Source organism: Dreissena polymorpha, chromosome 9, assembly GCF_020536995.1.
Source record: "Dreissena polymorpha isolate Duluth1 chromosome 9, UMN_Dpol_1.0, whole genome shotgun sequence".
Classification (NCBI taxonomy): Eukaryota; Metazoa; Mollusca; class Bivalvia; order Myida; family Dreissenidae; genus Dreissena; species Dreissena polymorpha.
Genome location: NC_068363.1, coordinates 758,075 through 771,235, shown reverse-complemented (window position 1 = coordinate 771,235; position 13,161 = coordinate 758,075). Strand labels below are relative to the sequence as shown.

Sequence of the window (13,161 nt, the reverse complement as noted above, 5' to 3'; positions counted from 1 at the left end):
GTAAAAAATGAATTTCCATAGAACCTTTATACAGTTCTGATGGAATTATCCTTGCACAAGTAACAAGGATTGAAACTCTAACAGAAAAACGTTCTTCTGTAGAGATAACTAAAAGTTATTAATGGCCAGACATGAAGTGGCACATGTTTGGATCAGTAAAAATATGTCTCAGTGAGATATGATATTTGACCTGTGAAGAAGTTTCCTGAAAATAATTGTACAGGAGACTTAAAAGGTCGTAGAACCATAATCCCATGGTTCATTAAGTATATTTCATGAAATTATGGCAAAAACTCAGTTATTGCAAAAACTCACCAAGAAGGCAAGATATTCCAGTTTATGTCAATGGACGAATGTATAACAATCGCACACCCTGCTGGATCGATTTCTGTGAACTGCATTGTTGACGTTGTTCAGCATACCGGTATACACTGCGATATACGATCGCATAACGCTAATAACTAGCGTTTGATGATAAACAACATTCTTTGATATACTATGTACACCATGCAACTCGTCTGCAACTTCACTGCCGCGCATGCGCAATTACATTATTGAACCCAACGGAAAAATAATTCGAAAGAAAGAAGTGCAGGACAAAAGGTCCAACAGGGCGTTGAGACGAAATGGTATGAGAAAGACGATAGAGAAAATTTGTTGTTCTTGCAAAGAACGAATAAGTTCCTGATTTCCAGTTACAAGGAGTGATAATATGATCACCTCCGTGTCTGTAAGTAAACCACGACCGATGTGTGATTGTTGAAACCATCACAAAGGAATCGTGAAAATGTTTTGTAAATGAAAAACAGCTAAAAAGAATTTTCGCTTTTCAAGATGTAGATGTGCAGGTGATATTCGTTAGGATACCACATAATTGAGAAAATCAAGATACGTTGTTCTATGTGATCGTCCATAACCTTATCTGCTCACATCTGTATAAGATGTAAGGAAGGTTGTGGTAGAATAAACTATATTCTTGCCAAGATAATCTTCTAGTCTAGACACCACTGAATAGTGGTAAATAATGACAAAAAGATGGAAATCTGTGTCATTAAATAATCCCGAGATTAATACAATTATCTTAAAAATAAAGCTGAAACGGACGTAAGAAAAGACGTCTCAGCAGAAGGACCGGTGACCGGACCGGTAAATACCGACCGGTGACCGGAACCATTTGTCAAGTATGGGTGGGCAAAGAAACCACGGCAAGCCGAACTTTCCCACTCCAAACACACTTGAAAATTGGTAGAATAGGACAGTGTTTAACACTTATAAGTTTATGACCTATCTACAGAATATAGCCTCTTCTTGAACCAATAACAGGCGCCTTTAAAAATCCTGGATAATACAGGTCGCGAAGTCATCGATTTGCGAAGTACGGAAATATGATTGATAGTGGTACCTCCGGAATCGGAGGTGTGATGGCAGAAAAAGGTGAAAACCCTAGGGGTAACCTTAAGCGGGTCCACGCTTGCCGGTAGAATGCATGGAAGTCTTAAATTCTGACTTGATTAATCCATTTACTTCAAGACTTCTAACCTGGACGAATTCCGAAAGGAATACGACCAGTTATAGGAAGACGGCCTGTTATGGCCAGAAGTGTAATAGAAGAATAACTTTAAGATGAGGTCCCTCCAGATCCTAGGATCTAAGATCTGAGTTCAATAGGTCCTAAGCCATCTACAAGACTGTAGCCGCTATGCGGTCAATCTGATAGGCAATCCTATGTATCAGAACTCTTGTTGATTCCAGTAGCTTGAAAATATGCACTGCCGTAGGAGCAATAGAAAAGCAGAAGTCGATACAAATGTCGTCTTGCTAATCCTGCTAGCGTCATTAATGTGTCCCAACTGTTCCGTGACACTGACTGCAAAGTCTGTAGCCGACAGGTAAAGGCGGTTAAAACAATTCATCCTTCGGTTCTCGAACATAAATTAATAGAGGTCAAATAGTAATGTTCGACCTCAATGCTAGTCTCCGAGCCCACTTCAGCCGATCTATCTGCAAGACCAGTAGTCTGCATGTAGCCGGTTGAGATAGAAGTACAAATAATAGATATAGCATGATTTGGTAACCGTCGCCAGTAGAACATCAGTATTGAAAAACACAAAAAGTCATGTAGATTGTTGAATCCATAAAATATAGTATTCAATACAATCATAGCCAGGGGTATACAACTATGTAATGTAGACGATACCCGTGATACTAAAAATTGACCGATGAAAACACAGTGGAATACCGGTAATTGGTAAGTGGTGACCGAACCGGACCGGTCAATGACCGGTAACTGTAGCCCGGTGAACGGACCAGTCATAATATGACCGGTCACGTTACCAGTTAAAGACCGAAAAATGGTGGAATCCATATGGTCTGTTATCAATGTCAAGCACTGCTCGGAAAAGAAGATCATGCCAAAAAAATCCAATCCGATGGCGATGAGACATCACTTATTCTGACCGGTGATCAGTGATCGGTGATATGACCGATGAATGGTGACCGATGTCCGGTGATCGGGACCGGTATAATATAACTGCGTCAGAATGGAAATATCTGGTGCAGAAGAATGACCATCCACGAAGTCATCTGATAATGTTAACCGGAAAACAACGGTAGATTATCAGTATTAATAGGCATAAGTGTCCTTGTAGTCGTAGTGGAGAAAAGAACAGCTTATCCCGAAGCCTGAATGTTAAACGAACTAGTGTTCGTATACAACTACGGCTCGGTGACTGCAACATGTGTGGATGCCATAAGAAGAACCATCACACGTGGAATGGAGACATGATATTCCTAAAGGAATAAAATGGAGAACGTCGATATGACCAGTAGGTTCATTAACGCCTACGTGAGAAGTGGCGACATCCATATAACTTCGATGCCGAAATATTGTTCGGCTACGCTGGAAATATTGTCTTCTACAATATTGTCTCCGTGAGCATTGACATGATCGCTTACGAGCGTATCAACGCCGAGAACTGCTCAATGAAGGAGAGGTATGTTCGATAAATATCCAGTGGTGTTCAATGCAGTCCGATGATGTCTACGTCAAGGTTGACGACGTCCTCGTTTCCTGCGATGTCGAGATCTGGATCGGCCGAGATGTGGATCGGCTGCGATGAGACCGAGATCTTCTAGAATAACGTCTCCGTGAGTGACGACGTGATCGCTTACGAGAGCCGCGACGATGAGAACTGCTCGACGAAGAAGAGCGTGTCCGATGTCTAATCCTTGATGAAGACGATGTATTCAACGAAGAATAGGAGAATAATTCAATGAAGAAGACCGAGTTCTTCTTCTTGACCGGTGACTGGTGTTATCGGTGGCAGGCCTAACTGATGACTGTTGACCGGTGACCGGAGCGGTGATCAATGACCGGACCGGTGACCGGACCGGACCGTTGACATGACCGGACCGGTGACATGACCGGACCGGTGACATGACCGGTGACCGGACCGGACCGGTGACATGACCAGTGACCGGACCGGTGACATGACCGGACCGGACCGGACCGGTGATCAATGACCGGACCGGTGACCGGACCGGACCGGTGACATGACCGGTGACCGGACCGGTGACATGACCGGTGACCGGACCGGACCGGTGACCGGACCGGTGATCAATGACCGGACCGGTGACCGGACCGGACCGGTGATCAATGACCGGACCGGTGACCGGACCGGACCGGTGACCGGACCGGACCGGTGACCGGACCGGTGACCGGACCGGTGACATGACCGGTGACCGGACCGGTGACATGACCGGTGACCGGACCGGACCGGTGACCGGACCGGACCGGACCGGTGATCAATGACCGGACCGGTGACCGGACCGGTGACATGACCGGACCGGTGACCGGACCGGTGACATGACCGGTGACCGGACCGGACCGGTGATATGACCGGTGACCGGACCGGCCGGTCAGACGTCGATCAATGGTCCGTGATCAACGTCCCCGGTGACGTACCGGTCATATCATGACCAGTGTTGTCACCGGATAATGACCGTATGGCGGATGCCAAATGGTCCGGCATTGGTCGATGTCCTTGACCAATGCCATCGGGCAAAGACCGGCTGACGGGTGTCGCCATATGGTCTGATGTTGACCGACTGTCTAAGAGACTTAGCATAGTACGGTCGCGATCGTGCCCGATACCCGGTGACTGATACTGCAACTATCATCCATGATCTGCGAAGTCACCGGGTATTTATCCACTCTTGTTTCTGCGACCATCATGTAGTCGAATATATGAAAAACAAGAGCAAAGCATATTCAACCATAAACTGGTCACAGACCAGATTATCATACGGCACATAAAATCATTATTTGACCATAATGAAAATTATAATAATACTGCCGTAGATCATAAATTAAACAAAAGTTTAATTCAAAACAGATGAAAAATAAAATGACGATCAATTAGATTGTCATACGGAACGTTAAAATCATTATTGCACACAATGGCAAATGATAAACAATCTGTCAATAGAAGAACACGCTTTGCACGATCTCGTAACACATTAGAAGAACATGCTTTGCACGTTCTAGCAATGTATTAGAAGAGCACGTTTTGCACGTGGTCGTTCGCGCCTGAAAACACCCAGCATGGTAGAAATAAACCATTGTTCGATAAAAACAAGCATGGCTTACCTTTTACAAATGAAACAAAATCCATTAAATCCACACAAATTAATCCGAATGAGAAATAAAAAGATAAATAACACAATTTATCTATTCAAAACCCCAATCAACCAAGTGAAAAACAATATTTTAATTCAGAGCCGTAAAAGACACGTATACACCTGGTTGATCCGGAAAGAATATTGAGGGTTGGTTACCGATTTTTGGCTAGGTTGCATTGCACTATGTTTAACCTGGCCTGTATTACGGTATTGAGGTGGCGGATTCCCAGTTAAAATTCCGGATGAGTTATTTCCCCTTGGAAAGTATAAGCATACGATAACAGGTCAGTATTTATGACATTAAAATAACGAGTATGTTAATATAAAGACTGTTTAAACCTCCCCTACCATCTATCGAGGTTGTACATGCTGGCGTTGGTTGGAGGAAAAAGGCTCTTTTCATTCTCCTTCTGGAACCAGGCCGGGGCGCTGTCATACGTGTCGTAGAACACAAGGCCCTGGCTCATCACCTAGGCAACAGCATGGGGCAGTCAGTAGGGGACAGACACAGGGCAGTCTGCACGAAATATCTTGATAAATCATAGGATTTTTTTAGTAGAGATAATTTTTGTAGCCCTTATAATTGTGCATTAATCTTGCATTACATAAAGGACATTAAAATTATTCGCATAGCACGTTTGAATGTAGTATTTATTTTATAGTTTCCTTTTTGACCAGGGAAAATTTAAATTTACATTTATGTTGTCACAAACCTTAAATTTGCTATAACGTCTGACATTTTTCAAGACAGAAAGATACCAACCATTTTACTAAATTGTTGAGGAATTTACAATAATAATCCAAAGTTTCAATATTTTGAGCTACTTTTTCTAAATGTACTGATTTCATTATTTGTTTTTGTACATGGATTTCGTGCAGACTGACATGGCGACAGTATGTGGGACAGGTGGACAAATGGTAAATGTTCTTTTGTACATGTAGGCATGAGTGAAAGATAATTGTCACAACTATAACAAAGTCTTAATAAATTTGTTTAAAAAAAGTTAACAGCATCATATTATAAATATTTAATAGAACATTCATAGATATAAAAATTTTTTTTTTTACTTATTCATTTTGATATCTTAGAGTGTAATCACGAATTAACACACATGTGAAGTTCAATAAGTTTGCATCAATTGATTTCAATAATGTTACTGGGCATAGGGTTTGGGAAATAACAAATAGGTCGATACTTTCAATGCTAAAAACACTGTGTTCATATTGTGGGCCTCTGCTAAGAGATGAACTGTTGTATTGATAGTGCATTGATAGTGAACACTAACATGATGGCCATTATGGATGTAAGAATCATGACATGTGAATCATACATTCTTGCTGGAAAGACCATGATATAAAGATATAGCAATATGTAACAAACATCATACTGACACATAATAACCTTAGCCACATTTAGATCACGAGTCTTTGTATTAAGTACAAAATTGCTGAAAGATGTCAAAAACGTCTGGCAATAATACATATGGAAACACCAGGTTTCACACAAAAATCATTTCAGTATGTATTAATAGCGGTACATTCTTAGAACTGCTATTCAGCAGTACATGCTTTATTCAATGGGGGTGGATGTTACACATTGAAATGTGTGTACATGGAAGCATGAAAACACTTCACAATAGAATCTGTTTGCTACAGAAACACAGTTCTGTCTCTGCTATACAGGGAAAATAAAACAATAGTAACAATTGCCATGATGGGTACAGTTGACATCGCTTTCACAACATGGTCAATATTTTTGTGGTGGACAAGAATGAATGTAAGATGGAGCTACCCTCAGAAGGCTTTTTCCACATGGTTTGCACAATGGGCGAAGCAATCTTATATAAGTCCTGTTACCAACATGATCAAGGGCAGAAATCCTACAGAGAGCTCTTCACTTGCACTTCACCAAGTAACCAAGAAGTGACCAAAATATCAACCCTGCTAAGATATTGTCGCTGAAAACCATGTATAACCAGTATGTGGTCTCTATCTTTCCATCTTCATGTCTTCCAGGAGTTGACCACAAATGTATACCATTAATAATAGAACAGAAGTCATGCTGCAATAAAATCTATCTAGTGTCATTGCATACCAAAGGTTTTGTGAATCTTTCAAATGCTTTGACAGCATAGTTTGTGTTTCACACAAGGGAAAAACTGTATAGTTAAAACAAATGTCTATATTACAGACAGGAAGTCGTTGTAGTTGTCATTGAATCTTTTTTTCTGTAAAAATGTCTAAACATTAAGTTATTTACGCATGTACATTGTTTCAACCTGCAAAACTGCCAGTACCTCCTTTACACAGCTATCTGTAGGCACAGAGGGCGGTATGGCTAGAAAAACAAAATACACATCAACAAAACAATTTGGTCAAAGAATATATATTTGCATCAAGAAATATTTGCATTGTTAATAGCTTTGTATCAAAGTTCAGTGATAATTACTAAGTTTTGTCTTATATTTTGTTTGACAAAAACTGTCCCTTTTAACACTCAGAAAAAATAAAAACAAACAAGAGGGCCAAGATGGCCCTAGTTCGCTCACCTGAGAGGAGTCGGTTCATTCAATCTTTACCTAATGATATTGACCAGACAAACATCCCGGTCAAGTTTCATCATTATTGCACCAAAACTCTGGCGTAGGGAGTGTTTTTGTTTTTGTAAGATTTGAAATGGTGACCTATATTTTGAGTTGACCCCCCAAACATCAAACTTTGCTTACAAGGATTTTGTATAATATAATGAAAATTTGGACAATCTAAGGGCAATAATTATGGCACTAATTATGTGATTTTGCTCATCATCAAACTTGACTGAGATCTTTCAGCAACTTCGATAAAAAATGCTTAAGAAATGTGAATGCTAGAGTGTTTACAAACCAAATGTGGACGGACGGACAGCGGACAAAGACCAATCCTAAAACCTCACCTGAGCAATCAGGTGAGCTAAAAAGTATGTTTCACCGATCTGAGCCATTTTCCAGTTTTACGATGATTAGGCAAAAAATGTGACTTATATAGTGTTCGATCACAAGGTTTCTCTCTATACAGTCACATAAGGAAAACTGCCCCACCCCCCTGGCAGCCATGTTTATTGACCCATCGGGACCATTTGCAAACTCATCTGAGATATATATAAAACAAATCTATTCACCAAATTTCAAGTGGGCAACTGCCCCCCCCCCCCCCCGGCAGCCAGGTTATTCAACTGACCGGAACCATTTTCCAACTCAACTCTCGTATCAAGGAAACAAAAGTTCTGACCAAATTTCATGAAAATTGGGCAAAAAATGTGACTTCTAGAGCATTCACATGTTTTTACTATATACTTATAGAGAAAAATGCCCCGCCCACTGGCGTCCATATTTTTTCACCGATCTGGACCATTTTCGAACTCGTCCGACATATCAATAAAACCAATGTTTTGATTAACTTTCATGATGATTGGGCAAAAAATGCGACTTCTAGAGTGTTTACAAGGTTTCTCTATAACCATATAAGGAAAACTACCCTGCCCACTGGTGGCCATGTTTTTCAATGGACCGGAACCACTTTTGAACTCGACTAACATATCATTAACACAGACATATAGACAAAGTTACATGAAAATTGGGAATTAAATGTGACTTCTACAGTGTTTACAAGCTTTTTCTTTTTTTTGACCTAGTGACCTAGTTTTTTACCCGCCACAATCCAGTTTCGAACTCAACCAAAATTTTGTAAGGACGAAGCTTCAGACCAAGTTTCATGAATATCGGACAATAAATGTGGCCTCTAGAGTGTTTACAAACAAATGTTAACAGACAGACGGACGTACGACCGGTCACAAAAGCTCACCTGAGCAATCAGGTGAGCTCATAAACATCTAATAATATTAAAAGGCTAATTTGAATTCATTTCAAAAGACATTTACTTAACTTAATACAATTAATCATCTTTTACATCAGGGGTGTGATTGAGTAGAGGACTAAGGACGCACAATTCTGTTGACTGATTTCGTATGAGCTGTGTTACTAGGGTGACAACCCTCTTGAAGAAAACATACAACTAAACAACTCGTTAATCTTAACAACAATATTTATTTTTATGTTAACATCCTAGGATGCAAATTAAACAGTACTTATTGGTGTGAATTCCTTAATGTTCATCTCTTTCACAGTGCTCACTTAAGTACACTATCACATGACCCATAGTTCAATATTTTTTTACATGGAGGACTCTCACCAAAAACCAGGACTGTAAATCTTCCTTAAACCTTCAGAAATCGGTATTGCTTTCTGATTTATATCCATGGTTGCTTTCTAGCCATTCCTATTGAAATAATTTTTTAACTGATTTGTTAACCGATATTTGGTATGTCGTTCTTTTCTTCTGAAGACAGAACGCTATTTGCAAAGGAAAAACAACATCCAATGTTATTGCTCATAACAACAATACTTCTCAGCAATATGCAGATAATTCTGCCAGTGTAATATGCGAAGAGGTTATGAATAGGATTTTTTTGGCCTTCATATAAAATATGCCGCAGAATCAATCATATCTCCCCAATATTTTTTATTTTATTTTTAAATCTGGTCGTAAGTCAGTAGGATCTGCAGAAATCAGCGAAAAAATCACACCCCTGTGCAAAGAGAACAATAATTGACACAAACTGCACATAGGAACTATGCTATTGGTTCTGAAAATAATAAGTTTTTACTTAAAATTTGATTACGGTGATATCTTCTTTCTTCAAACACAAACAAATTGCATATTAAAATATCAAATGCAAAATACTTGGTTCAATTTATTGTAGTAAATTTGCATTGAAAAAAAATTACCCCCAATATTCAAAACTATAAGAACTGCAGGTTTCATGTTATTCACTAAAAGTTTTTCAAATGTTACAGTTACATTTAATGTCTAATGGGGGTATGTACAAAAGGTAAAAATCAAAGAAGTATCACTATTTTTTAGATTTCAGGTAACCAGTTAAACAATATCTGTGCATGCTGTGCACATTTAGGAGATCGAATATTTGATAATGGTTCACAATTTAACATCAAAATCAAGTAAGATAACAAATAACCAATACAAGCCAGTGTAACAGCATTCATTATACATACACAGGTGTTTAAAATCATGTAACGTAACATATAATGCAGAATGCATTACTGATAAAACAAGTGTAAGTTGACAACTTGTTTAAGATTAAACCTTCACAAATGTATTATAACTTAAGATAATCTTGGCAATCGTTGACAATTTTTTACAAATGTTTTGTTTTGGCTTGACAAAATAAAGTGCAGAAATGTCCAAAGCAGTGTGTGAAAGTAATAGTCGTAACCCATATGTCGCATGTTTATTGATACATGCAACTCCTCTGGATAGTCACATCAGCATGGGGTGAAACGCAACTGCACATATAGAAAATAGGAAGAGAGGCATCAAATGTCAATTGCACAGTTTGCCTTACTGTGTCTTAAAGAACTAACAATCCAACACCATGGATTACATTATAGCCATGGGAAATTTAGGACCGAGTCCAAACCACGTGCCACGTGTGTCTGGTATCGCAACAAAAAGGTTTAACCAGCTTTGTGAACATGTGTGGAAGATTTCAAATTTGAACACCGGCAGAATGGGACAACAGTTGGGGCTAATTGTTTTTCTGTGACTGCAGCGGAAAAACAAATGAAAACTAACACAATTTTCATGCAAGATATTCCTCAGTTGACACATCCTTGAATATGTGAACCATCTAGGGACCCTGATGCTCATTTAACATGTTCTTACATGTCGTTGGTCGAATGAAATAGTAAACTTTCAAGCAAATCAAAATCCATATACATAACATCATGAGTTTACTCATAAACACCAATAATAATTGTGACAGGTAACTTCCTTCTGTATTGCTTTTTTAGATGCACACCAATCACTCTAAAAAAAATTGGAATTATGTGGATTATTGCATTCAGCACAATGTGTGCTTTAAAATCTCTCTGGAAATTGTATTTTTATATCAGTTTTATCAGTTTCATTTAATGAAAACATAAGACTTTCAATCTTGATCACAAGTAATTTCATTCTGAAATCAGTGAATTTGGCCCCTATGACTTCCTGAAATTTCCCCCAGAGCCAGTCCCATTTGGTACATACCTTCCACGATGTCATCCCAGCGCGCACATGGAAGTCTGGCAGACGGCTCTTGACATCTAGCAACTGCAGGGAACCTGTAGCACACACAGAATATGCTGAGTCATTCAGTTACATGGCATGAAACATTTAACTGTTGTCAAATTCTTTGAATTTCACAAAATATTCATTATACTCAGTTCAGAGCTATTTGCAAGTTAATAATTTAAACAAAATGGCATGTTAACAATGGGCTAGGTAACAAAACAGAATAAATACTTTACATACATCTATATAATGCCATTAATCCTGTTCATTAATTAGAACTAAGGGAATAAGTAATATTAGGAAAACTTTAATCTCTAACAAATGCTGCAATATTTATTCCCAGCATATAACAAAGTGACAATGAAAGGCCCTACGATGCTCATCTGAGGACCCCTGCCAACCCAAATGTGACCACAATAAGTTACTATATAGCTTTGAAGAAAGACACCCTGGTCTCCTGGTTGCCATATTTTTTCAATAATCAACAACAGAAAACAGGCCATCACATAAGCTCACCATGAGCATATTATGCTCAGGTTAGCTAAAAACTTCAGGTAAGCTAAAAACGTCTCCCAGCACTACATACCAGGTGCCTCATCTATCAGTGCTGCTACGACTGCCTCGTTCTCTAGAGGGTTCATGGAGCGGGTAAAGTAGACCAGCTGTCCGTTGAGCTCCAACAGCTCAAGGCCTCGACGCAAACGCTTCTTCAGCTCACTAGAATATCAGATGGATTACTGTGTACAGCACTCAGTATAGAGTATACAACGGTAAAGTAAGAGCACAAGTTATTTGGAACGAAAGGCCATAAAATTTTCAGGTAACCTAAAATAAAGCTCTCTGAGATCACTATGAAAATGTTTCATGTATACCTTCTTCTTTAACATTTCCCCACACTTACACATGGTTTTTCTGGGCCTGAACGATACTCCAATTAGTCCTGGCTTTCATATTGGTTCTCATGGCGCCATCATTGCTGAAACAATGGAGAAAACAAACATGTTTATGCGTCTTGCTCTGTAAGTATGTGCATATAGTGTTGTCACAGATTAGCCAGTGCAGTCCACACAGACTAATCAGGGACATTTTCCAATTTTATGGTATTTTTTTTTTCCCTCCTCGAGAACAAAAATACAGGCAAAAAGTGTCTTCCCTGTTTAAACTGTGTGGACTGCACATGCTTATCTTAAACGACACTTAACACATATGAATTAAGTCCCATTTTTCCTGAAGCCGGCTCATATGAAATCTCACCAATGCATACAATCATTTCACTCAGGCCAACATAATGGTTTATTATTTTGCATTTTGTAAACCCTTCAATTACAAATGTTGGTCTTATCTCACCATTCAAAAATGCAGGTATTAGGACATCAGAAGAGATTTTTTTTAATTGATCTAAGATCTTAAATCAAGTTTAGTCATTTTGGTGCTGTATTGTGCCATTCATTTTCTATGTAAAAAGACTAGTATTTTTTTTAGAAAATCTGCAAATCCATTTTAGCCCATGATACATGAAATTTGTCAGTATCAGTAATCCAATAGCTTTTCAGACCAATAAGATAGTCTTTTTATAAATTATATAACAAATAATTACATTCCTAAACTTCCCCATCAGCTACAAGAAGCAACAATGCTGCACCAACCTTGAAGTGCCATCCAAGAACACTCTGTCATAGAGAACCTTGCTGTCGGCATCATGCTGAAATCATAAAGTACATTTGAGGAGCGTTCTGAGAAAACTGGGCTTAATGCATGTGCGAAAAGTGTCGTCCCAGATTAGCCTGTGCAGTCTGCACAAGCCTATCAGGGACGACACTTTCCGCATAAACTGGATTTTTGCTAATAAAACTTCATTTAAACAAAAACTGACATAAAAGCAGAAAGTGTTGTCACTGATTAGCCTGTGCAGACTGCACAGGCTAATCTGGGACGACACTTTACGCACATGCATTATGCCCAGTTTTCTCAGAACACGACTCATTTGAGCCACTTTCAGGGAATATTGGGCTTCATGCAAGTGCGTGAAGGGTCATCCCAGTTTAGTATGTGCAGTCTAGGCAGCCAATCAGAGACAACGCAATTCGGCTTTATGGATTTTTCGTTTCAAGAAAGTATCTCCTAAACGAAAATCCAGTATATGCACAAAGTGTTGTTCCTGATCAACCTTTGCAGCCTGCACAGGCTAATCTGGGATATGACTTAATGCACATGCATTAAGCCCAGTTTTCCCACAACAAGGTTTGTTTTAAAAGCATCATGTTATAAACACAGAAATTGAAATATGACAATTGCAGAAATAAAAATCTCTAATCA

At 39.1% G+C, this 13,161-nt stretch overlaps 1 protein-coding gene across 1 annotated transcript in view; it reads right to left on the bottom strand.

The window, feature by feature from the left end:
• LOC127843701 (RNA cytosine C(5)-methyltransferase NSUN2-like) overlaps window positions 1-13,161 on the bottom strand; it is a 43,178-nt gene that overhangs the window by 16,188 nt on the left and 13,829 nt on the right. The window contains exons 9-13 of the mRNA XM_052373423.1: window positions 12,492-12,547; window positions 11,747-11,821; window positions 11,432-11,562; window positions 10,822-10,895; window positions 5,029-5,150 (exon numbers count right to left, since the gene is read on the bottom strand). Of these exons, the coding sequence (XP_052229383.1) occupies window positions 5,029-5,150; window positions 10,822-10,895; window positions 11,432-11,562; window positions 11,747-11,821; window positions 12,492-12,547 (458 nt within the window). The remainder of the gene's footprint in view (window positions 1-5,028; window positions 5,151-10,821; window positions 10,896-11,431; window positions 11,563-11,746; window positions 11,822-12,491; window positions 12,548-13,161) is intronic.